At 43.0% G+C, this 26,967-nt stretch overlaps 2 protein-coding genes across 4 annotated transcripts in view; one reads left to right on the top strand and one right to left on the bottom strand.

Moving 5' to 3' along the window:
* PEX3 (peroxisomal biogenesis factor 3) overlaps nt 1-9,211 on the bottom strand; it is a 22,791-nt gene extending 13,580 nt beyond the window's left edge. The window contains exons 1-4 of one of the 2 annotated variants that reach the window (XM_036024808.1): nt 8,856-9,183; nt 8,112-8,116; nt 5,621-5,747; nt 853-934 (exon numbers count right to left, since the gene is read on the bottom strand). In XM_036024808.1, coding sequence (XP_035880701.1) covers nt 853-934; nt 5,621-5,747; nt 8,112-8,116; nt 8,856-8,928 — 287 coding nt within the window. In that variant the 5' untranslated portion in view covers nt 8,929-9,183. Of the gene's footprint in view, nt 1-852; nt 935-5,620; nt 5,753-8,111; nt 8,117-8,855 lie in introns of both variants that reach the window. The other variant, XM_028509704.2, reaches the window with a different exon arrangement.
* On the top strand, nt 9,191-26,967 carry ADAT2 (adenosine deaminase tRNA specific 2). Of its 2 annotated transcripts, none has more exons than XM_036024809.1 (6): nt 9,191-9,414; nt 18,826-18,930; nt 21,453-21,603; nt 22,848-22,954; nt 25,246-25,353; nt 25,470-26,967. In XM_036024809.1, the coding sequence occupies exons 1-5, from the start codon at nt 9,319-9,321 to the stop codon at nt 25,321-25,323; spliced, it is 537 nt and encodes a 178-aa protein (XP_035880702.1). In that variant the 5' UTR covers nt 9,191-9,318; the 3' UTR covers nt 25,324-25,353; nt 25,470-26,967. The 2 variants fall into 2 exon arrangements, with proteins under 2 accessions (XP_035880702.1, XP_028366250.2); XM_028510449.2 differs by having other exon boundaries at nt 9,195-9,414; nt 25,281-25,353.

Below are 26,967 nucleotides of genomic sequence, written 5' to 3'. Positions count from 1 at the left end.
ATATAGAAAATGTTTCAAGAAATTGTCCAGCTTTCCATCAAAGCAGTAAATGCCCGTGTGTGAAATGAATGATGATGTCTGCCTCACAAGGACGCTGTGGAAATTCCGGAGGGCAAGTGTGAAAATTAATCCGCGTGAGAAGGAAACAGGAGCACCCATGCCGCGTACCTAGCACTGGCCTGGCACAGAAGGCCCAGAAACAGCACTTCCTGCCCCTGGGTGCTGGGGGAGGGTCACAAGGAAAGTACACATTCAAACTGGCACGGCAGCACACTCACTCACAAGGCCCCAACACTCACTGCGCGCCGCACACACACAAGGGCCTGCGTGGGAAAGTGCTGCGCGCCCCGGGAGCTGTCACAGGGGGGCCCATCATCATTGCTCTGTGCTCACATTCCATCTGCACTTCTTCTCGTTTGTTCACGTGCCTTCTTTATCTACAATGTGTGTTCACGGGCTTTATCTGTTACATTGTGAACTCTTTAAGAAGCCCAATGTTCAGCTTAACTGAGGTTCACAATATCTGGTTTGGAAACACATTCCCTAAGCGCTCAATAATTACATTTCTGAATAACATCAAAGTGATATAAAATCTATTTATACAAAAACCAGAATGATATAAATATTTGTTCACCCAAATATTCTGTGCATCAAGGTAGAGTATAAACAAATGGACAAAATAAAACATGAACTCAATGATTTAGCTGGTAAATACTTTTTTCTAAATAAGCCTATGTACTATAAACTAATTAGAAAAAATAAGGAAACAAAGACGTTTGAAAAGTGTTTCAGCTGACTGTATAAACTGTGAGTGCAGTGTATACATGACAAGATGCGGCCTCTTGCGTTTACCTGTGTTTCAGCAGAGCTGTGAGGCTCTCGGAATTGAGCTGCTGCATTAAGGACTCCTTCAGCGTGGGCAGCATGGACAGCACTGTGACACAGACAGAGAAGAAAATGGGTCACGGGTGGTTCAGTTCCCTCACTGGGAGGTGTACACTGTTTTAGCCCACGTGACAGGACCAGCAACCAGCCAGGGCTGGCAGGGCAGGGCTAGGGTTTTCAAATTAATAGTAGTAATGGGTTATATACCGATAAATCACTTATCTGCTATGTTAAGTGAACAAAATTTTATATATGCTACGACCACAGCAACATAAACGAGTACACACAGAACAAGTACGAGAAGAACCGTTCCCAGGCACTAACAGTGGTGGTCTCCGGGCTACGGACTACACACAATTCTTTTTTCTCCTCTTTTCTGTACTCTCCAAATTCTCTTTCCAATAAATGTTTACTTCTGATACAAAAAAATGATTACAAACAACATTTTTATCTTTAGCTATACTTTTTGCTTCACGTGTTATTTCTAGCTTTAGGAACACATTTATTTATTGAATACTACAGGTGACAAGCATTCACCATAACCAGGCGAAAGTGCATCAGGCTGGGCATGAGGAGCTGCTGAGCTGTCATTCTGGCTTTGCCGATGGCTACTGCCTGAAACTCCCACGAGTAACGTGAAGATAAAATATGATATGGTACTTTGTAGAAAAAAGATCGCTGCTAATTTATAGTTGTTTTATTTATGGCTCTATGCATGGTATAAGAAATGTTGAGAAAAAACGTACACATGTATACGTAAAGGGAAAGAGTGAATGAATTTATAACATTATGAATTTAAAATGAATTTATAACACTAAATAAGTCATGACGAAATTAAAAAATGTTAAGACATCAAAAATACCACATTCTAAAAGGGAAAATTTTAGTGTACAATTCTTACTTCTTGACTAAGCAAGACATTAATTACAAAATCCACATTATTTTTTTTTATCCAAAGTTCAGCTTTTATCCAACTCCAGACATTTATTTCAGTACTATATGTACTATGTAGCTTCAGTACATTTCCTCAAGCTGTATGATTAAATCACCTAAGCCCAGCAGGGGTGTCCAACCTTTCGGCGTCTCTGGGCCGCACTGGAAGAGTTGTTGTCTTGGGCCACACATTAAACACACAAACACTAATGCAAACTGAGGAGCAAAAAAAAAAAAAAAAGTTTTAAGTAAATTTATGATTTTGTGTTGGGCCACATTCATAGCCATCCAGGGCTGTGAGGTATTTAGACCATTAACTAAAGTAGCAGTAAAAGGTGACTTGTATATCTTAAGTCTACTTGGTATTTATATTTGGCCAAATGTGATATGTTACTTACCAAGAAAAAGCATGGTCAGAGTCCTAGATTCAGCAAATGGAATCAGTAGGGAACTGATTTAAAGATTATATGGTGTAACAACATGATGTGAGAAGAGTCTCTTCAACTCTTACCCGAGAGGTAAGAGTTGTTACTTTCCATTTCAGCTTACTGAACCAAAGACAAGTCTATTCCTCAGTTCTAGCCACCTGTATGAACACTGAACAAATACGTTTCTGTATCTAGTTGAATATAGTATTCACGTCTTCTTTTAGCCATCTGGCCTCCATGACAAACAGTCCAGATCAACCACGAATTACAAGAAGGCCCGTCACCAGCCATGAATCTGTGTGACCCTGAGCAAGTTACTTAATCTCTCTGTGCCTCAGTACACTCTCTAAACTAAGGACAGCACTGGATCTACCTTACGGGATTGCTGTAAGGACGGAGACATACAATGCATTTAGAACAATGTTTCTTTGCCTGCAGAAATGCTCAGTAAGTGTTGGTGCTTATTGTAATCCTTATTTATAGCTTCTTCTGACGCTTTCCAGTTTGTATCTTTTTACACGTGAGAGGCAGAAATGGGCCTGTACGACGACTAGTGCGAAGCGTGCTGAACCACAGACTTTATCACCAAAGCCTAAGGTTAAGTTAGTATTTCTAGAAGTCACAAATTGCCAATTGTTCATAACAAGCTTATGCTCAATCAGAATTCCCAGTCCTCACTCATGTATCCAGCTTCCAAGCAGGCTTGAGTAATTCTGTGGCTGCACAACTGACTTTTAATACAAACGATTCACCTATCCTAACCTAGCACTCACTTAAGACAAGACAATTTTGCATCCTAAAACTTCATTCATGGTGTCAGCTATGCATCCGTGCATGGTGTCATCTGTGCGTTTGATAAGCATTCCTTCTAAATCTTTAGTAAAATCATGAAGATAAAGCCTAAGGTCAGGGCACAGAAGCATTTTATTAGAAGCTATTTTTCAAGTTGGGGATAATTTCTTGAGCAGAAAATAGTTATATTTACTTAAAAGCACTAAATATTTTTAGAATATCCATTACATCTTATTTAAAATGACAGAAATTTAACCCTATGACTTATAACCCCATTATCAGTGCACACCAGAAAGCTAATTTGGAAAGTCTTTCCGTCAACCCACATTCTGGCTCCCAGTGATTACCATATTTTATCTTCGATTGCCTGCAGTCAGCTTTGTATTCATCGAGGGCTGTGATGGTCATGGAGACGCACCACCACGTCTGTTGCTGGGAGGGGCAGTCAGCTGCCACCCCCAGCTGCGGCCCCTCTGGATCCACTGCCCTGTGTGCACTGCTCCCAGCCAATGTGAGTGTTGGGGCGGGGGAGGGGGTGAGGCGGGACCAGTTCTGCGGGGCTCCTCTACCAGGGAACCCACTGGCCTGCCTAACTGTCTTAGAACTGTGCTGCAGATGGAGGCTCTTCTCACCAAATCTTTTCCTTCTCCCTTTCCCCGCACTGTGGTCTAAAGGGATGCCCTGCCTACCTCTGCCCCCCCCACCCCCCGCCATCCTCTATTCTTCACAGGTGCTTCCCCAATTAGTTTCTCCCACGTCTACTCTCATCCTGGCATCTGCGGCCCAGAGGACCCTAACGGACACGGACACAGGGGTCCATGTGAACTGAGATGTATTTTGAGACTCCAAGACCTGCCTTCTTCTGTTTTCTGAAAATGTGAGACAAAAGCAAAACTGGACTTGTTCTTAGTCTCTAAAAGTTCATTAAAATGTCCTTGGTAGCACTACTACATTGAATGCTGAATATCAACTTAAAGGATTATGCCATAAAATGCTATTTACTGAGTACTATATGCCAAGCACTTCATCTGTATTATCTCATCACATTCTCACAAAACATTTCCGAAGTGGGTTTTATGGTGATTGTTTTACACAGGCAAGAACTGAGACTTAGATTTCCCCAGAGACACACAGAGGTGACAAGGCAGAGGTGGGGACTGAAACAGACTGCCTCTTCCCTGAGTCATGACCTTACTCACTGTGCCTCATCCGGTATTTATGATTACTACTGGCTTTACAGAACAAAGCGTTATTATTTTAAATATAAAAATCAGACACCAGCTATGACTTTGGATGTGTTTCTGAACCTCCTTAATTTCAGCCTCTTTATCTATTAAATGAAACTAACATCCTTTCGCTTCTGAAAAAAAATTCTACTTTTAAAATTGAACGAAGAGAATTTACCTGTATAAATTCATTCTAAATTGTTTTTGAAAAAATGTTACAGAAAGTAATAACAATAATAATAATAACCCCCCAAACCAAAACAGGTTTGACACAGATTTGAGAACAAATTCTTTAAGGAGTTGTGCCAATTATAATACAGCTTTTTTTTTTTTGAATGATTTTTTAATGACATTCTCCTAGTAGCTTGCTGGCTCTGGAGGTTAAATGATTACCATTAGTTAACACTGCTTGAATCTATACTATTGTGCTCGACTTACAGGCCTGCAGTCACCCACTGCAAATTTAACAAACGTATGACTCTTTCCTGTGACCTGCAAGGCCCAATGGGATCGGGCCGACCTGCAGCCCACCCCCTATCGCCCTTGCACCGCCCATTCGTGTAGCTACGTGGCCTTTGTGCTCTTTCTTACACGTGCCGAGCTTGTTCTCACCTCAGGCACGCTGACGGTTTGCAAGGTTCCTTCCGTTGTGCCATTTGGTTCCTCCTCTGATGTCACCTCCTCAAAGAGGCCTGACCTTCTGACTGCCCTAGTTTCACACAGCGGCCCCTCCCCCCTCCCACAGCTTAATGCTCCTCCCAGCAGCCATCACTGCCTAAAGCTATTTATTTGTTGTTTATCATGTTTTTCTCTCACTAGCACATAGACACTGAAGGTCAGGGATTTTTTTTTTTATTGTTTACCTGTTTCCCCAGTGTTGGGCACCCCAAGTTATTTGCTGAATGAATAAGTAAAATGAATGAATAAGCATTTATATTGTATATTGATTTATATTGATTTTTTTTAATCCTCACTGGAGAATGTTTTTATTGATTTTAGAGAGGAAGGGAAAGAGAGAAACATCAATGTGAGAGAAACAATAATGGGATGCCTCTCACACTTACCCCTACCGGGACTTGAACCCACAACTCAGGTATGTGCCCTGACTGGAAATCAAACCCTGCAACCTTCTGGTGTGTGGGATGATGCTCCAGCCAACTGAGTCAGGGTCATTTATATTGATTTTTAAAATTTACATTAAGAGATGTATTTCGGTTAAATCATATAATAAACACTTGCTAGATTTTATCATTTTTTCCCTTTGCCTTTTCTTCCAACGTTTGTCCTGGAGGTATGCAAATGAATACAAATCATCAAGTAACTTTATACATGCACAAATATTTCTCTTTGGCTTACCTGTCATATTGCAGGTCCTCTGGTTACTTTCAAAATGATATTGTCTCCGTGCTTGGGCAATATATTCTGCAGCTTCCTTCTCTTGTATTTCTCTGATTTTCTTCTGTCCATACTTCCCCAGGATATAAGTGCCTAAAATTGTATATTTAAAACAAGCTAGTATATTAATCCAATAATTCGTGTATTAAAAGTTCCAAACCATACTTTTAACCTGCTTTATCGAAATATAAGCCTTATATTAGCAAAAAGCTAAAAATACCTTTAAAAACCTAAATTGAAGAATCATGTAAGAATTGTGACCTAAAGAGAAGGAAAAGGAGATTGTCATTTTAACAGCCAATGTAGACAGGTACTTAAGGACTAGGTCTGAAAAACAAAGGGATTAAGTCTACAAAGTCTGGCAATGCCTTTCATTGTGAGCAGGAGATGTTCTACACAGCCAGCAATAGGGAATTGCTCACATAAATTAAGGTCTATCCACACAATAGAATCTGATGTGGCTATTAAAAACTACAGGACTAAATAGTTAATGGCTCAAGGAAATATCCATGTTATATTATTATATGATGGAATAAGATCCCGGAAGCCTTGCAATACACAGAAAAATAGGTGGGTTTTCATTTCTAACATATAATAAGTAATTATCATTGTTGAATAGTGGGACAGGAGGTGATTTTTCTTTGTTATTTTCCTACCACTGGATGGCTAAACAAACCTCTTTGAGCACACATGTTGATGTCTAGCTTTCAAACCTGTCAATATATGTCTTCTATTAAGTCCTTCCTTGATTTTTAATAACTTTACATGCTATCTGCCAGTTTGATGTATATGGCATTTTTTAGCTCTTATTATTTTGTATTTTAATTATTTGTATATTTGTTGCTATGTTGTGAATGTTGTGTGCCCTGAATTCACATACTGGAATCCTAATGCTCAATGTGATGCATTAGGAGCTGGGGTGTCTGGGAGGTGCTTAGGTCATGAGGGAGGAGCCCTCCTGAATGGGATCAGTGTCCTTAGGAGACGCATTTCACGGAGCCCCTCCTGCCCCATGAGGATACAACAAGTGTGCAACTTGGAAGCAGGCCCTGACTTAGCTATGCTAGCACCCCGATCCTGGACTTCCAGTCTCCAGAACTGTGAGAAATAAATTTGTTGTTTATAAGCTGCTCAGTCTGTGGTATTGTTACAGCAGCCTGAATGGACTAAGACACTATTTTTCACCCCCACCTGATCATAATGTCCTCAAAGGCAAAGTGGTATAGTGTGGAAAGAGAATGTGCTTTGGGATCTAACACACCTGGGTCTGAATTCTAGCCTTCTCATTACTAACTCTGAGGCCCTGGGCAAGTTTCTTAATATCTTAGGGCTCTAGTTCCCACATTCTTGAATGGGGTAACAATAACTACTCTTGTGGTCATCCCCACTGAATATAAGAGCTTAGTATGGTGCCCACTGGGCATGCAATAAATGGTAACTCTTACTGTTAAAAATCTCTCTAAATCTTCTATTTCCAATCACATTACCTTCAACACTACAGGCACTTCTTAAATAGATGAACTGAAATGTAACATGTTACAGGACCTCTCCCTTGAAGCAGAAAAAAAAATATGAGGCTCAAACAAATACCATAAGGTCATCTTCTTTTTTTCTTTTAGATTAACTTCTGTTTTTAAATTATAGAATGCTAGGATTATTTCCTTTTTCTGTCTCTCTGAACCCCTTTTTCTTTCTCATTCTGCTTAATCTGTAACTGTAAAGCTCTCAATAGCTTTTTTGAAAAAACGTATAATTGTCTCATAAGTATAATCGTTTGCTTCTCCTACGATTACTCCCAATCTATTGTTAGATTTGTCCTATACTTTTGAAGGTGTATGCTAGTCTTTCTGAGATTGCTAAAGGGAGATTCTTTCCTTTCCTTTAGTGGTGGCAAAAATACTTTATACTTCTTCCATCACACATGTACCTTTGGCATCTACAAATATTGATAAAGTGGACTTAGCATCATCTAAACATACATCAGATGTCAGTGACTGGAAATATCAGAAAGCATTTTAACTGTAAAGAATTTCCCCCAAATATTCAAATTTTTGAATGAAATTCAAATGACAAATCAAATTACAAATGAAATTTGTAAATTTTGATGAAAATTTACAAATGCTCATTATCAAATTATGATAGATCTCAGAGACTACAAAGGCTCTCTCCTTGCCTCATCAACAAGATGCCTGTTTTAAACTTTCAAGAGTCGACAGATCTGAATTATTGTTAATTTCAAATTGTTTGGGGGATAATAGAACATAATCCAATAGTAGTAAGACAAAAGCAACAAATTTTTTCGGGAAACTTCTGTTCTTGTTTTTTTTAATTCTTCTGTAACCAAAGCATGCAGTTAGTAATAATGGTTCTCAAAAAACTCCAATTCTAAAAATTTCTTAATATTCCTGTATTTTCTTCTCCTATATCTCACAAGGCTTTTTATTCTCTCCTGTACTCCTTTGCTAATTATGACATGGCTGCCATAAGAGGAAAGGGCCTCTCAAGGTTGTTATGTTATTGTTGTCTGTTTCTAAATCTTTTTCAGCCCGTGCAACTCAGTAATGTCAGCTAGATGGGCATTGATCCCAGACTTGAGGAAGGCTGCAGGTAGGGAAACCACCATCTTACAGCATGATTTGCGGCATAGTTCACCAGAATTCTACACCAGAAATGCAGCCAAAATATTTATTTGTGGGTTTTTTTTGTCTAGTAGATACCTCCCAGGCCTTCTGTACAACTGTGCTGTTTTCAAAAATTCAAATTAACTTGAAGCAACACTCGACATGCAGACTTCAGGTAACTCCTGCAATACAAGGAAATTTCTGCAAAGGGTGAAAAAGCCAAGCAAAATACAAGGAGTGCCAAATAGAAACAAAGAATCTGAGGAAAACACTAGAAGAGCAGTTAAAAAAAAAGTGTGTCCCTAAGAGAATGGTGACTTAAAACAGAAACTTAATTGTCTCTGGGCGGGTTCTCCCAAAGTCTGGGAGAATAAAGGATAGGTGACAAATAGGTCTTGGCAAAGGGCACGCATTTCACAACCGGGGAGATGTAGAGAACCTTGGAGGCTTGGGTCTCTACCCGATTGTTGAACATACGTGGTACTATAGTCGCCCGGCCTCTCTATTTTAGAAAACTGTCACCTCTCTTCCACCCTCTTCTCCCAATGTCCCGTCCCAAGAACTCTGTCACCCACCTCCGAGGACCGTGCCCAGGAAGATACACTTCTTTTTGTGACGTTTGAGAAAATTCCACAAAGATCTCAGCATCTTCAGTCCCTGGGGTTGCGGGTTGCTTAGGGGTGGGGGCTTAGTGCACCAGGAAACTCTTTCTTTGTCACCTGGACTGGACGACTTGGCAGGACGGCCGTGGCCTCGCTCGGTGCTCTCCAGAAATAACAAACGCAACTTCCCGCTGAGACAGTCACCGGAGCGGGAAGGGGGCGTAGACTACATCAGGACAGTCGCGCTTTCTGGTGCTGCCACCGCCCCGCCGTCAACACTCACTGGTCCAAGGCACCCAGGTCCGTCCAGAATTCGCTCCCTTGTGCTTCGCCGTTCGACTCCCCCGGAAACGGTGGCTGCACACGCCGAGTTCCGGGCCAGCGCGCCTCCGTCTCCTAGGCGTCTGGCTGGGAGCACGGGGGGCCCCTGTACCGGATGGAGGCGAAGGAGGTATCCGCGCCGGCTACCGGCGTTGGGTGCTGTGTGTCAGCAGAGGAGATCGAAAAGTGGATGGAGGAGGCCATGCAAATGGTGAGGAGCCCGGGAGATAGATGCCGGGGGTGGGCACTTGTCCGGCTCTCTTCCTAGCCGGATCATTTGAGCAAACGTCCCGGGTGCTTTCTCGTTTTCATAATCTCGATGGCGCCACGTTTTAGGCAAACAGCTGGATTTAGCTTATTCTCACGGTAGCTCTGAGGAAGGAGGGAGGGAAATACAGTAATTGTTTCTTTTTCACTGGCACGAAGTATGCGTCAAATACCCCTGTACAGCTGCTGCGTCCCCTTCTTTACTGAGAACACACTCGCAAACCCGCCAAAGCACATTCTTTTGTGTTTATGACCCCTTGAACCTCTGTAGTGGAAGGAAGGAAGCTGAGGATGTTTCTGGCAGGAAATACGTAAAAACAAATCCCAGTATAGTCAGAGTCTACTTTCCTTCCTTCCTTCCTTCCATCCATCCATCCATCCATCCTACTGCCTTCTGTTCTTCCTTTTCTCGCTCTGTCAGGACTGTTGAGTAAGGAGGGCTCCAATCAGATTTGTGTGTAATCCAAGTTTTACCCATACTTATGTGTGCCAGCGAGCTCTTTAATAGGGATAGAAGTGTACTTGGCATATGTATGTATCTAAATACAAGCGCACGTACACATATACATATGTGAAATGCCCTTCAGTTTTACATTTCCCTAAAGCTGCTCTAAAGAAATCTTTTCCATAACATGTTTTTGATTATATTTATCCTATTCTTAATGGTCCCTGGACTCCTATAGCTAATTAATTCATAGTTATGTCTTCATTCACTGCACAAATGTTTATTGAGTGCACATGTGGCTATTGAAATTTAAATTAAGAGGAAATAAAATGAAATATTCAGCTCTTCAGTCACATTAGTCACTTTTCAAGTACTAAGTAGCCACATATGGCCAGTGGCTACCATATTGGACAGCACAGATCAAAGACGTTTCCAATATGACAAGAGGTTCTGTTGGATAGCACTGGCCTGAAATGGCCACAATCCCATCTGCAGTATATAAGAAAGTTCTGTCCTACCCCTATTCCCACTAGCTCTGAAACGATCACTTTCTAATATTTGGCAGTGTTTCAGGTGAGAAGCAACAACTGTGTAACTTTTTTGTTGTCAGAGTTATCAAACTTTGAATAAACTATTGTTTGGTAAAATCACTATTTTTCATGACAGTTTTCTTTTGGAGAACTAAGCATATAATGAAGTTGTTTTCCTCATCACAGCATCTAATTCTAAGGGTATAGGCTTGGAAACAAATATAAGAATAAGTAACAGCACTGCACTCTGACTATGTTTTAGACACAGTGCTAGGCATAGTGTTTCCTGTGGGCCATGATATGTAAGCTCCACATACGAGGTACATGGTATCACTGTCCTCATTTTCAGGTGGAGACAGAGATGTAAATCATTCCCCAGATTTGGAAGGCTGGTGAGGACGAGGCTCTGTCAGCCATCTGTTCTCGTCACGGCCTGTACTGCATGCACTGTGTTTGGTTGCTCCCTGCTCTCCAGCATACACTCTGCTGGATCTCTCTGCCTTCTTCCTTCCATTACCCTGACCTACTGTGTACTGAGCTTTCGAATTAGATGTTTGAATTTTTTTTCCTTCTGTGAATTGCCCAGACATATCTGCTGTCCAATTTTATTATTAGTTTTATTTTTAAAATCTCATTGTAGTAGTCCTTAGTATTTTATGTCTATTTCTAGAAATAATTCACAAGGAAGTAATAGAGATATTAGTGAAGATATGGAGGGAAGTTCACTTGTTTATAATAGTAGAGATCTGAAATAATGTGAATGTCAAACAATAGGGGACCAGTTAAGCGAATCACATATTCATACAGAGGAACACTGTGCAAGCTTAAACAATAAAACCATGTGCTGAAAATATTACCCCAAATAGGGAAATGCTTTTATTTTTAAGTGGAAAAGGTGGACTGCTAAAAATGCATACATAGTATAAATATATTTGACTTAAAGAAACTACAAGTGTGTATATGCAGGCATAGAAAAAAGCTTGAAAATCTTCTGTCACAGAATAGTAACTAAGTGTTCTTATTTTTTGATGTGTGGATTTTTTACCCCCCAGGTTTTCTGCCTTGAACATATCTTACTTTATAATTAACAAAAAAACAAAGATTGAGTGTGTGTATCTATCTAGATTTATCTATCAAGAAAACAAGTGTTCTAGATTAAATCCATTATATATTATTGTAGTGTTCTTTTTCTGGGTGCCTGGTGTTAGTACAGCATTGTGCTAGGTGAAATCAAGCCGTGCACTAATGAAAAAGTTAGTAACATGTCCAGGTCCAAAATAAGGCATAGTTATAAAGCGCCATCAGATAACAGGCGACAAAGTCCTGAGTGAGTCAGCTGACATCAATTTGGGGATGCTTACTGAATTTTAAAAGGAAAAAAGGGGATATGGGTCGGTGGAAAGGAAGGGACAGGTTGACCAGCACAGAGGAACTGGCAAGTACCAAGAAATGAAGGACTTTGCCTTTGGTTCGGAGACCATCCAGCTGTGTAGAACAGGGCTTCCTAACCAGGGGCCCAGGTTTTAGGGGGATCTATATGTCCTGAAACTGTGTGTAACAACATTATGAGCATATGCCTGTTTGATGTGAGAGAGCCCACAACTTTCATCAGATTCTCAGAGAACCAGGGACCTAGAAGAACAAGAAAAAGCTGGGCTGGTTCTGTTGGCCGGAGAGGGGGATGGCTGGTAGTTGGGAGGCTCTCAGTGCCAGGCCGAAGAGTTTCAGAGGAAAACAGAGCTTGTGAGTGTCACTAGCAGTAACTGTTGTAGTGTAATCTTTTGGATGTCATTACTTCCTACCCAAGACTTGATCTGGCTAAATTGTTTCTTCCCTGGATTTCTTTTCTTTCATAGGAACTATATCTGGGGAGTCATCAAGAGTGTGCAAACTGCAGTCTGTCCCCTGTCTCCCCTAACTTTACTACCCCTCACTGGAAAGTAGTTTATAGGCATGACGGCTTTCAAGAAACCACAGTCTCTTCATTCTGGATCTGTCATTATCTGTAACCAGCAGGCCCCAACTAGAGCAAAATAAATGACATTTAAAGACAAAGAAGGGACCAGTGATTGGGCTGGGAAGAAGAGAAATTTCATTCTTTAATTGTGAAAGCTGCTAATTTTTTAATTATGGAAGACCAATTTGCCATTTTAAAAGTAATTGAGCTTTGTCCTCTCCCCTAAAAGATGAGATAGCTAAAACCTCCCTACACACATTTCAGACCCATTTTGCCTGAGTCTTTTGCACTCATAAAGCAATGATCAGACTTGCCAGGGAAGGGGGTGGGAACATTAGAGAGTGTGAGATGGGTGGGTAGAAGATTATTTTCAGCTTAATTAACTCTATTTTGAACTTGACAGCAAAGCAAATATATATATTTTTTATTTTTAAAAAAAGATTTCATGTATTTATTTTTAGAGAGAGGGGAAGGAAAGAAGAAAGAAAGGGAGAGAAACATCAATGTGTGGTTGTGTCTCATGCACCTACTACTGGGGACCTGGCCTGCAACCCAGGCATGTGCCCTGACTGGGAATCAAACCAGCAACTCTTTGGTTCGAAAGCCTGTGCTTAATCCACTGAGCTACACTAGCCAGGGCACAAATATATATATATATATATATTTTTTTTTAAATTTATTTATATATGCATGTATATACATAATATAGTTGACCCTTGGAACAACATGGGTTTGAACTGCACAGATCCATTCATAGGAGGATTTTTTCAATTGATCCTTGCAGTTCAAATGCATGTGTTTCAAGGGTCAACTCTGTGGTTCAGAATCTGCATATGAGAAGTGGGAAACAGAGTAAAAGGACATAAATTTTCTGGAAGGAAAAAAAAAATCTATAGGCAAGCACAAAAGGCACAAGCCCGGCCACCTGGAGGCCCAGGTGGAGAGAGCTGCCAGGCCTCTGCAGGGTGCCCCCCAACCACTGTCTTCCAGGTGAGCAGGTCAGGACCCACAGTTCCACTGGCTGTCCCTCTCCACTGCTTCCCACTCCCAATTGTAAGCTCTTATTATTTGCAAGCTCAGAATCAGAACACTTGCAATGCAGCCATAGCAGTCTGTTGGAATAGAAGCTAGACGTTTAACCTACAGAGAAGTCCCTCTTCCAGCCACTGGTTTTCATTCCCATTACTTCCCAAACTGCCTGTGCCTCACCGACTCTTCTTTCTGGCCCGGTTTTTTTCTGGGGTCTTTGCTAACACCAGACACTCCTGGTTTTCCTCCTCCCTCACCAGGCATCTCTCAGTCTGCATTCCGAGGTACTTCTCATTTATTCCATCTTGAAAAAAACACTTGTTATTTTGAAATAATTATAGATTTACAGGAAGTTGCTTTAAAAAGTGTAGAGGGAGAGCCCACATACCTTCAGCCAGTTTCTTCCAATGGTCACACTTCACATGACACGGGTACAGTATTGAACCCAGGAAAATGGCATTGATACCGCCTGCGAGTTTATTCGGCTTTCCTCAGCTTTGTGTGCGCTTGTGCATGCGTGCCTGTGTGTGTGTAGTTCTGTGTGCGTGCGTGCCTGTGCATGTGTAGTTCTGCATAACCTTGTGTCATGTTTAGTTTGTTTAATTACCAACGGAACTGTTCCATGACCCCAGGTTCCCTGATGCCGCCCTTTGTGGCTGCTGTCCCCTCCCAAACCCTAAGTCCTGGCGGCCACTAGCTGACAGCCACTAGTCTGTTGTCTGTACCAGTATGTAACCTTTTAAGATTTTTGTTTCAATTCAACATAATTTCCTTGAGATCCATCCAAGTTGTTGAGCCAGTCAATAGTACAGTCCTTTTTACTGGGGTGCGGTTTTTCCATGGCAGAGGTGTGCCACAGTTCGTTGAAGTATTCCCACTGAAGGACATTGGGGTCATTTCCAGTTTTTGGCTATTTTGAATGAAACTCCTACAAACATTCATGTCTATATGTGAAATGATCTATTGTATGAACCTGAGATTTTCTTTTCCTGGGTAAGTAAATGTGCAAGAGTGTGATTTCTGGGTTATACGTTCAGTGCGTGTTTAGCTTTTTAAGGAACTGCCAAACTGTTTTCCAGAGTGGCTGTACCGTTTCCCATTCCTGTGATACTGGTTCTCCACAGCCTCGTCAACATTTGGCGTTTTTTTACTTTCCAGTTTAGGCATTCTGGTAGGTGTGTAGTGCAGTCTCACTGTGGTTTTAATTTGCATTTACCCAATGGCTAATGATGTGAACATCTTTTCATGTGCTTATTTGCCATTTGTATGCCTTCTTTAGTGAACTGTCTGTTAATGTATTTTGCCCATATTCTAATGGGCTTGTTTGGGCTTTTTTTAACTTGTTGAACTTTGGAGAGTTCTTTACCTACCTAGTCTAGATACTAGATCTTTGTTCTGTATGTGGTTTGCAAATATCTTCTTCCAGTTTTAGTTTGTCTTTTCTTCCTCTTAGTGGTGGGTATTAGATTCCTACAGCTTTCGTAACAAATTATCACAAATTTAGTGGGATAAAACAACACAACTTCGTTCTGTTACAGTTCTGGAGGCCAGGAGCCTGGAATCAGTTTCTCTGGACCAAAACCAGTGTTTCAGCAGGGCACAGCGCCCTCTGGAGGATGTGGAGGATATGTTTCCTTGCCTTTTCCAGCTTGTAGAGCAGGGACTTGGAACCTTTTAAAAAAGCTCCCGGCTCGAGTAAACTAATTACTAAATTTTTGTGGCACACCAAAAAAGGTATTACACTTTTTGCCAATCTGACAAAAAAATAGGTAAAATTTTGATTCATTCACAGTGGACAGCTACTATTGTGTTGGCTGTTGTCATTTTTTTTTTTAACTTGACAACCTAAGGGAAAAAGAGGTCAGCCCCCCCTGACTAAACAGCCAGGCATGCCTGTGTTGACAGTCTAGAAGCACACCACTTGGAAACTGCTGTTCTCGAGGCACATCCCGTGCTGGGCTCATGGCCGCCTCCATCTTCAACGTGGACAGCAGAGCATCACCCTGCTTTCTGCTGTCGGTGTCAAATCTCCCCCTGCAACTGTGTGGTTGCAGCTAGGGCCACCAGGGCAATTTCCTTATGTCAAGATCCTCAGCAAACATTGGTTGGACAAATACATGACCTGTCTCTCACGGGTCTCTCACCTGGGGTTAGGTGTAATTCCAAGCTTATTTTAAATTACATTCTTGGTGTGACCACACTTAGCTTCTCCACCTTCCCCTGCTGCCAGTCGCCCTCCTGGCTTCCTTTCAGTAGGAGCCTGTGGTGCGTTTGTACTATTTATTTGTATGTATTCACCAAATCTTGGAACTCTTCAGACTTTCAAACTTTGTATAAACTGGGCATGCTTTTACCTTTTATCCAGACTCGGGATAGAATCAGCCTGTGGGTAGTTCGTGCTACAGTTCTGAGGAATGCAGTCTTACTGCTTCAGAGACCATCACCTTACGTCTCTCCAGCCTACCACTGCAGAGGAGAGAGGGGAGGTACAGTTGGCTGCCACTGGTGTGCCTCTCTGTGTCCCCTTACGGCCAAGTGAAAAGTGTCCGTGGAGCATGCTTGAAGTTGCTCAGGAACCCATGCTAACATTGTGATAGGACGTTATCGCTACTGTAGATAAAGGAGAGCCGGGAGTAAGAGGCTAGTGAAGGAGAAAGAGCGCTATTTTCGGCATTGTCTTCAACTTTGCACTACATATGCCGTATGGTGTGTGTATTCATGTCCTACACTTACGTGGATCGAGGCTTCCGAAGTGTCCTGTGACCTGCCGAAACAAGAAATGCCGCCCTTTCTGCAAAAGGCTGGTTTGGGATTCTTTTAACTGCAGTGAGATGGAAATGGGTGCGCACTAGCCCAAGGGTCCCACCCTCCTTTATTCTCTCTCAGTGGCAGTCCCAGGATGTACCCAGATACAACCTGCCTGCTTTGGCCATCTGCCCGGAAAAAGTATTCTTTCCCTGTCCTGGGCCCCGGAGCTCCTGTGGTTCGCAAAGCAGAAGGAGAAGAAAAATGGACAGTAGGTGATAGGGGGAGGCTTTGCGGATGGAATAGGTTGCCATTCCCACAATGGTGGTGGTGGGATTGTGCTAGACTGATTTTCCAATTGAGGTATACTTTCCATACAGTGAGATGCACGGGTCTGAAATGCATTGTTCTTTCCATTTTGAGTGGTGCAAACATCCGTGCGACCCACGCCCTTATCGAGATAAAGTCTTCTCCATGCCAGGCAATTGCTTTATGTCCCTTCCGCCTCAGTCGGTCTTCACATCCCCCTCTGTCACTGTAGCTTCCTTCTGTCCAGTCTAGTGCTCCTCGTGAGGGGAGCCATGCAGTATGCATGTGCAAAGCAGAAGGAGAAGAAAAATGGACAGTAGGTGATAGGGGGAGGCTTTGCGGATGCATGCAGTAATCAGTGTGCTTCGTGTTTGACTTCTCTTACCCGGCATGGCATGTCTGAGGTTCAGCCCGGCTGACGTGTGTGCCCGCGTTTGCTCCTTTTCACCGCGGAGTGGTGTTCCGCCGTGTGCCGGGACCGCACTCAGTTTATCCGTTCTTTTGTTGGACGCCTCTGCCGTTTCCAGATCTGGCTATTAGGAATCAAGCTATTATGACTTTTCCTTCCTTCCTTCCTTCCTTCCTTCCTTCCTTCCTTCCTTCCTTCCTTCCTTCCTCCCTCCCTCCCTCCCTCCCTCCCTCCTGCCTCCCGTGGGTCACTGGCCAGCAGTGACCACGGAACGCTGTGGATGGCTCGCCGAAAAACACGCGAGAAACAAACATGCACAGAGACAAACCAGTTTCTGTGGGGAAGTAGGGATGAAATGGCCACCCCCCCAGTGGGGAGCGCCCCAATTTACAGTCCATACTGGCTTTTATTGGGCTTATTTTGCATAATAATTCAGGTAAAGTACAGTACTTATCAGGGGGAAGTAAGGAACTATAGAAAACAAGGAACTCTGCTGGTCTATTGAGTCGGGGTCAAAGAGCTGTAAGACTTTGAGGAACAAACTAACTTCCTCCTTGGACCCCTCTCATTGAACTGAGAGCATTCTAAACAAAGAAGGTTTCACAGTAATTTACATGTTCTTTCTTAGGCCTGATCACCCGGGGAATCCGCCCTTTTCAGCACAGAGCTGCACCACCCTGTCATTGTTTCAGGCTTAGCTGGAGCAAGGGAACTAAGGCAATAAGGAGATTTTCTCCCAGATGATGAGAACTCAGGCTATGTCAAAGCCGAAGAGCGAGGGTCCATCACCCCCTTTTGCTGCAGCCCCCCAAGTCCTTCTTTTGGGGGGCCTCCCAAAGTGATCATGCCTGTCTTAGGTCGTTCCCCCCGTGGGGAATCTTACCTGTCTTTGGCTAACTGACCAAGCTTTTTGGGGTTCAGTTATGAATAGAGCAGCAGAAGCAGCATTCCTGCCAGGGAGATAAGCTTTTGTCTCCTTGCTGGCTTACGGTTCCAAGGGTGTTCCCTCAGCCTTAGCCTAGGCGGGGGTTTCAGCTTCTGATACACGTTAGGGTGGTTCCCAACTCTTTCTCTCTCTCTCTCTTTCTTTCTTTCTTTCTTTCTTTCTCTCTCTCTCTCTCTCTCTCTCTCTCTTTTTCTCTCTTTCTCTCCTTCCTTCCTTCCTTCCTTCCTCATACAGCGTGGGGCAAAAATAAGTTTACAGTTGTTCATAAATAATAATGCAAAAACAAAGTCTGTATTTCGCATACTCACAATGGTCAACCTACTTTTGCCCCACCCTGTGGAGTCCCTTTTCAAATAAATAGGAGCAGAATTTGTCCATAGGCAATGGGCGTGTTTACTTTTTAAGAAAACTTCCACAATGTCCTCCAAAGTGCTGGTGCCATTTCACCTCCAGCGCTCCCCACTTTTCATGTCTCATTTAGGATGGGAATTGGGGGTGCAGGGGCACCTCCATTCTGTCGCTTAAGTGTTATTGGGACTCTGGCGGATATTTGCTGTCACTTTTAGAGAAACCAAATTAAGCAAGTAGAATTTCAAGAAGGAAAGAATTTTAAGAAAGGATTATAAATATTTTTTCTTCTACCTCTTTGCAAATACATATACTCTCTCTGAAAAGGAATACAGACCCTGGCAATTTAAGAACAAGAGTCAGTAATAGTCTTTTGATCCCCTCTGCTTCCAATAAGGGGAAAAATCAGGGGCTCAGGACCTGGAAACAGGATTTTTTTGCTGAGTGTCCCTTAGAGTGGATGCCCAGGGAACAGCGGAGCTCAGTCCTGAACTCTGTTTGAGGACCGGGAAAGGTCAGTTGCCTTTCTTTGTTGGAGTATTAATTGTGTGTCTGCTGCTCGTGCTGCATCTGTTTCTTTCCTGCAGTCCTTTCAAGTATTGAACACCACGTCTGAGGCTTCCCACTTGTTTTTCAGGCCAGAGAAGCCCTAGAAAATACCGAAGTCCCTGTTGGCTGCCTTCTGGTCTACAACAATGAAGTTGTGGGCAAGGGAAGAAATGAAGTCAATCAGACCAAAAACGTGCGTGCGTTCAACGGGACAACTGGCGACTCAGGGCGGTGACGGTGGGAGTGGAACGAGGTTGTCACCGTGGGTGACAGGGGGATTGTACAGTCCACGAGTCTCAGTGGAAGGGTTGTTTCCCTGAACATCTTGCTTTTTGTTTTTAATGCCCTTTTCTCTGTTTATAAAAGTGACACATGTTGACTTTTTAAAATTTGGAAAATTCAGAAAAATTGAACGAGCCCATAAAATCCCTGGAGCTAATATTCTATTTTATGCAGCTTTACGTTTGCGCTTGAGTGAAACCTAAGGGGCGACTTTGTTACACTGGAGCATCAGTGTGGGAGAAAGGAGTCCGTCTCCATTTGAAGCAAATCTAATAGACGAAAACTCCACTTTACAGAACATACCAGTTTAACTCGTACTGCATTCCTTAGGAACTTTAAATAATGTGTTGCTCCTAGCAAATGGAAGGTCACCCTCAATTTATAACTTTGGAGGTAAAACAATGTATAAAGAAGCTATTACCATTTCAGGTAGTTCAGTGGAACAAAGTCTCCACTGTCTGCTCTCTCTGTACCTGCATGTGGTGTGTACGCTGTCATAGGTTGTGAGACTTTTAACTTATGGTAGCAAGGCTGAGGAGCTCATGAATTAAGGCAACACTTTTTGACTACTGTATCACAATGGTGTGTCGCAGTAGGGATAAATGTAGTGTCAGATTTTATGATTATAAGAAATACTAGGTGGATTCAGGGAGCGCCTATCACCCTCACTCCCCCACACAGGCTTTGGTCTTGTGGTGTGACCTTGGGAGCCAGGGCACAAGCTGGTGTTGGTACCGGTGTTCCGTGGATGTTGAAGTTCATCCATCGCATGCACCAAAAGGAAAACTAAGACTTAGCGAAACACGTGCAACGTGGAAACCCAGATTCACAAAGCAGTCATTATGTGGATGTCAAAATACCTGTGAGATAAGTAATAGACATAACACAGCAACTAGTGAATATATAGATACTTATATTTGGGAGTAGAATTTTGTATTTTAGGCAATTGTTGTATCTCCCTATTCGTATTTTGTCTTGTGGTACAATATCTTTAATGTGAGAACTTTGTCCTAATGACATCCATCTAACTGCCAATGACTTGAATTTCTTCTTTACCTTGAAATGAACCCGGATTTATGTTGGCATTCTGTGTCCTATAGGGGATTGTCTGAGAATCATAGTATAGGAAGACATTTGATCCCAAATGAGGAGGCCTTTTGGCTCTGACCTCACCCGCTCCCCACCCGCTGGTCACCACCGCCAACACCTGTCCAACCTGTGTGTCTTTAATACATCCTCACAAGGCTGGTTCTTGAGCCCTAAAAGAGGAAGCTGATTGAAATAATTCAGTTCAACAGGCACTTATTGAGAACAACAGGGAGATTTGATTTAGTCATTCTGAATCTGATTTTTATAAAGCACTCCAGTTGGGCAGACTTATTTTTAAGCTCCCCCTTTGGTTCTGGTCTGCCCCTAGGCTCGGGAACCTGTTCTCTAAAGTGCCCTCGACCTCTGAGTTTGTCATTCTGGCCTTCACGGTGCTTGGGCCACTGCGCCAGCACTTCTCACGCCCTGCCCTGTGTCACAGGTCGCCTTTCTGCTGCCCTGCCAGACTTAACACTTGTTGTAGACAGAGGCGTTTTATTCCACACAGAATATAGCACAGTGGCTTGTGCAGAGGTAACACTCAGTATAAGTTTGTTGATAATGTGATGACCATGAGTATTATAACTAATTGTCATATAACAGAGTATATATGTAGCATTACATGGCATTAGCTTCCTGTAATTCAGATTGCTTTAAGAGCCATAGATACCAGTATACCCCATTTTACAGATGGGTAAACCAAGGCATAGAGAAGGTATGTGACTTGTCCAAGGCCACATAATCAGTAATGCCATGGTCAGGATTCAAACTTAAATGTTGTTGATTCCAACTGCTGTGTGATTTCTCCTGTATTCTACTGCCTGCACGAGGTATCTGAGACCCAAACCAAAAATCTGCTTCTGTTTAAAGTCTGCCAGCGTATAAAATCTCATCCCCACAAACATGAAAGTGATGACATTCCCATAAACTAAATATAGATTTGCTTCCAGTCGGGTCAGCAGCAGCCTTGAAAACCCATCTGAAACTGGAGCACGTGCTTCTGACAATTTCAGGCTTTCCCCAAAATGTTCAGAAATGCTAGGCTTACCTTTTTTTTTTTTAAGACCTATCTTCCCTATGGCATTTTAATTGAAAGAGTGTCCCTCAAATTCTTAGGTACTTAACTTAAAATACAGCATAATTCGGACGGCATTTCACATTAAATGTCTTGTAGGTGAGGTTACGCACCTCGACCTGGGGGTTATGTTGTTAGCTGCTGAGTGTGTCCCAAAACTTCCATTTTTAAAAAACGCTCACAGAAACAGTAGGCCCATTTTTTTGTATTTATTTTTGAGTATTTGGCATATGTCACAAACATGGTCAAGATGAGCTCCTCTCTCTTTTCAGGCCACTCGACATGCGGAAATGGTGGCCATCGACCAGGTCCTGGAGTGGTGTCGCGGCCGTGGCAGGAGCCCCTCCGAGGTGTTCGAGCGCACCGTGCTGTACGTCACCGTGGAGCCGTGCATCATGTGTGCAGCCGCGCTGCGCCTGATGAGTATCCTTGCACCTGGCGGGGTCATGTCTGTGAACTTGAAAGAGGCGAGACACAGAACCCATACCTAACACATGAAAACAGAGACCTAAGAAACAAATTCTGTGAGCTGAACATTATAAACTGTAGCATCCCTTGGTCAAACATTGTTTGAAAAGATTTTTAAATAGTAAAATGACCTCTTTTTAAAAGAATATCTATGAAGATATAACTAGTAACTAAGACAGGAAAAGAAAAGCTGAGCACTGATTTGAACTGCTTCGTAGTGGTAAGTCATGGTCGAAGGCAACGTAGGTGAGGAATCGGAGCACGAGGGAAGGTCCGAAGGACACGCTCCCGAGCCTTGCCTTTGGAGAACAGATTTTGGTGACTTAAAAATGTTCTTTCTCTGTTTATGTGTTTTTATTCCTCTATTTTTGCCATGAAGACCTTCTACAAACGTGAACAGTTTTAAGTGAGAAGTCAGTACGGAGCGGAAAACCAGTCCCGTGTGAGTGATACCGTGGTGGGTGAATGGGACGCCGGCGGGGGGCGGGGGACAGGGGACAGGGGACGGCGGCTCTCCGAGGCGTGTCCGTCACGGAGCGACTCAACTGCCGAGTGCGGCCAGCTGGTCTCTTAAGATTTTAAAACACTATTTAATAATTTGAAAACTCAGTTTCATCCTTGCACATGTCTCTCTACTTATTTTACCATGTATGTGTGAATCATCTGATCACTTTAAAGGTAACGCAGAGGGATGAGAGTGTGAGAAAAGGTCCAGTCTCTCCTTGATCGAGAGGGCAGCTCTGGTCAACAGCATTGCCTCCCCACCCTGCCTTTCCAAGCGACTCGGCTGCAGTCCGTTTTGTGCAGGGGCACAGGTTATCTTTTATTTGAGGGGAGAACAGGGAGCAATATGCTGATTTTAAATGGTGGAAATCTCTGGATGAAATTCTTGCCTGTTTTCTGGCTACAATTCTCTAATGATCCCAAGAAAACTGATTTAGGAGAAACGGGAGAGAATACCAAAACTGTAAACATTTACCAGCTACCTATTTAGTTTTCAATATACTTATGATGGTGGGATATTAATTTTTAAATCCTTCAAACCTCTTTTGTGTAACTGGATTGTATTACTTTCGAGCTGAAGCCTGCACTTAATTGTTTTTAAGAGTAGCATGAGCTCTCCTCCCTGGGATGGCTGGTGTACATTCTGCTTGTGTCCTGAACTGCATGTTCTCTGTAGAACCTTAACTCTCCCTCATGAATCCCGCTGGTTGTCTATGGCTGTCAGAACGAACGTTTTGGTGGCTGCGGCTCTGTTCTGGATATCGCCTCTGCTGACTTACCAAACACCGGGAGGTCATTTCAGGTAACGTGAACTGTCACACCTTTTCCTTCTTTCTGATTGCCTTGATCTCGTCACGGGCTTGCCAATGGTAAGTGTGTGGTGGGTGTACCAGGAGCCATGCTCCAACCAGATAGGCTCCCAGCACTACTGGTCCAGTCTGTTTGCGCTTCGCTGTTAGGGGACAGGCGGTCACTTCCAGGTGAGCGCCTGGCTCAGAGAGAAGAGAAGCTTTGCCGAAGGCGAGTCCCCAGCCTTCCAAGGTGTGTTCGGACAAGCTTCATCCAGACCTTCAGGTGTGTCTGAAGGCACGGCCGCTAACAGTGTGCTCCCGGTAAGCAGTCCCCAGCTCTGCGCTGCCCTGAGTTTGTGGGACGCTTGGCCTCTGCCGGTGACAGTAGATGCCATTTACTGTAAACACAATATTTTTGCACACATTCAGTAATTTTGCTTGATTGCTGTTTTTGGTGTATAGCAATCAATACCTGTATTTTCATATTTTTTTCTGCCTTTGATACCTGAGAGGATGGTTTCAGTGGAGTCCTGGGAGCACAAGCCAGGGAGAAGAGGGCTGAGGAGGAAATGAGAGGCCCAAGAGTGAAGACCACGATTCTGGAAAATTCTCAGCAATGAGCAGGGTAGCAGCTTGCCTGGGAGCAGGGTAGAAGGAAGGGCATTGGGTTTTCCCCTAGCTCTACTGAGATATAATTGACACACGACATTGCATAAGTTTATGCTGTACATCTTGCTTTGATAGATGTACTTATTGTGACACGTTGACCACAACAAAGTTAACACATCCTTCACCTCACATAATTACCATTTTGTCGTTGTCGTCGTTATGCTGAAACATTTAAGCCCTACTGTCTTAGCAACTCTCAACTATACAGGATGTCACTGTTAACTACAGTCACTCTGCTGTGTCTTTGATTCCTGGAACTTAATCCTCTTAGGATGCGAAGTGTGTACCCTTTGGCCAGTGTCTCCCCATTTCTGCCACCCCTGTGTTCCTGGCAGCCACCGTTCTGCTCTCTGCTTCTAAAAAGAAAATAGGATATGAACACACATGCAGAATATTATTCAGCCTTAAAGAAGAAGGAAATCCTGCCATTTGGATAGACCAATATGGATGGACCTCGAGGACATTATGCTGAGCCAGACAGAGAAGGACAAATACCACATGGTCTCACTTGTATGTGGAATTTAAAAACCTTAAACTCTTACTTGTTTTGATAGGGAAGGTTTATGTAGCCTCCGTAGGCTCAGGCCAAAGCTGACGGCAGGCGCAGGAGAAGGCTCCTGAGCAGCGGACCGTGCCTGCCAGTCCTCCCTCTCCTGTTTGCTGCTTCCACATGCGCCCCCTCCCCCCCCGAAACCTCTGCTCATTGGAGCTTTTCCTGCCCCCTCAGAAGGGTGCAATGTAGCAGCAAGTCCAAACTCCTGTGGCGAGCCTTCTAAGCCATCTGTATTTTGACCTTGTTTTATCTCTTTAATTTTTTCCTTACACTCCCTTAATACCCCTGCCCCCACCAGCTGGTTGCCTCACATGAGAGCCATGTTTATTCTTACTCTTTCCCTACTGTGCTCTGTTCAGCCTCTTTAAATACCCTCTGTCATCAATGCAAGTTCAAGTTTCAAGTCCTTACTGTTATCACAGTTTCTTATTCTTTCACATGTTGTTCTCTTCTCCCAAATTAGAATAAACTGAACACTTAAAAAGAATCCTCTACAGTAACTAAGGGTTGACAAATTTTTTTTGTAAGAGCCAGATAGTAAAAATTTTAGCCTTTGAAAGCCATTTATGTCCCTGTCACATACTCTTTTTTTAAACAACCCTTTAAAAACATAAAACCCCCTTTTTGCTCATCACTTTTAGCTGTGGCCAGCCATAGATGTATAGCATCAAACACTTAATGGGCCACCAGTAAATGAGAGCAAATTAAAGTAGCTAATGCACAATGAGCACTTAGATGTACCGGGTGCTTAACAGGTGTTACTTTATTTCTCCTCATTTAATCCTCATAAAATTCTTCTGGGTTAATTGCTTTAATTCCCTGCATTTTACACGTGAGGAAACTGAGGCATAAAGAGTTTAAGAATCTTACCCAAGATCACATAGCTAGTAGCTTCGATAGCTGCTACTTGAGAACTAATAGTTGACTGAGAGTAGAGTTTGACAGGCCACCACCCAGCTATTCTTTTGGAAATATACTTCTCATGTTACTAATAGCTACAGAGTGTATCAACATCTGAAAGATGTTTACATAATTATGTGTATATTGCTTTTTTATGGGTTACGGCATATATTTTCATAGGCTTATGTTCATTCTCAACTTTCTCGTTTCACCAGTGCATTCCTGGCTACCGGGCCGAGGAAGCAGTGGAAATGTTAAAGAACTTCTACAAACAAGAAAATCCAAACGGTCAGTTTTCCCCTGCTGTCTGTATGCAACGTCCCCCACCTGAAACAAATCAGTGTGAAGAGAGTCTGACCTGGGCTGACTTCCTCATTTTCTTTTCTCCCCGCTTCTTTTCGCAGCACCCAAATCAAAGGTCCGAAAAAAGGAATGTCAGAAATCCTGAACTTGACCTAATGCAGGACTAATGAATGCCACTGGACGAAATTCTTGTACTGAAAGCTGGCGACCTCATCGAATCATGTGTTATATGTTGTCCTTAACCCATGGGAAAAGGATCTTTCATCGTTTCCTCTGTTAAAGGAACAACTTAGCACTTTTAAAAAGTCTGACAATTGTAATCAACTACTACTACAACTAGTGTTTCCGTGAGCTGAAAGACTATTTTGAAAAGGGAAAAATTAAAGATTGTGGTGACAGAAATCAGTAAGCAGTGCAGTGCACTTCCTGCCGAAAGGTCATGCCCAGTCCTGGGGAGTGCTGTGAGGACTGAGCATCCAGACTCAGTTACTGGCGTGTCCGGACGGGGGCGCTGCTGTGGACACTGAGTCCGCGCCCGGCATTTCAGAAGCGAGTCTTCCTTCCTTGCAGCCTCTACACTCTCCCAGGGTGCTGTCGGCCCGCGACTTCCTTGGACCTTGTACATGAGTTGTGTACATGCAGACCATGATTGTCAAGTCCTCAGAACAGACTTTTTACCTTTATAAAAACACTTAGAATAAACGCCTATGGTAAATCAAGTGCTAAACCCTTATTTGTGCCTTTTTGGGAGATGGATAGTCTTCAAAATAAAAGATAAAAGCACAATTGGGACAAGTCCTTCTTTGTTCCTGAGCAACTGCACTGTGAATCAGGGAACAAAACAGAATCTGGCCCTGGTGGAGCAGGGAGATGGGTAACAGACGGAACAGCATGTTAGGGGGTGACACAGATTATGGCAAAAAGAACGGGCAAGCCACTGGTGGTGAGTCTGCTGGTTGCACAATTAAATAGCATGGTCAGTTTGGTCTGAAATAGAATACAGTTCTTTTTATAAAAGCCCAGATTTAGAATTTGAAAATCTAAAGTGAAACATGAACACAGCCCTGGACGGGGTGGCGCAGCAGGAACTCCCAGATAACTCGCTCTGGCTGACTACGGTAAGGCTGGTGCGGATTGAAGGGCGGCTTTGTAGAGCCCGGCTGCGGTGCACCGCGTCCGTCCGCCCAGAAGGGGGCCTCGCCGTTCCACCAGAAGCCCCGCTCCTGGTCCTGGACCGAAGCGCATCAGCTGCATTTCTTCACTGGATTCATTTCCTTGATGCAAAGCATCTGTATTTGTTGGTTCTGCAATTTGAGCGATGTCTCTGACTTGTTTGTTTTGAATTACATTACAGGCTGGAATGTAATTGTGGTGAAAGTATTTTTATATTGCTGAGAGTAGCAGCTAATCACAGTTACATGCTTCGGAGGATTTATAATTGCTTGATTTTGTATGTGTGTGTTTTTAACTGCATTTGAATTTTATGGAGAAGAATAGGCATGATTTTAAATCTATAATGATGTTACGTGTAACTTCTCTTCAATTTCACCTGCTTTGAAAATTATCCCCTCATTAAATTTTAGTGCTTTGACTACTTCA

The sequence above is a fragment of the Phyllostomus discolor genome, chromosome 4 (genome assembly GCF_004126475.2).
Source record: "Phyllostomus discolor isolate MPI-MPIP mPhyDis1 chromosome 4, mPhyDis1.pri.v3, whole genome shotgun sequence".
Classification (NCBI taxonomy): domain Eukaryota; kingdom Metazoa; phylum Chordata; class Mammalia; order Chiroptera; family Phyllostomidae; genus Phyllostomus; species Phyllostomus discolor.
Note: the sequence above shows the minus strand (reverse complement) of the source record. Positions and strands in the feature narration are given on the sequence as shown.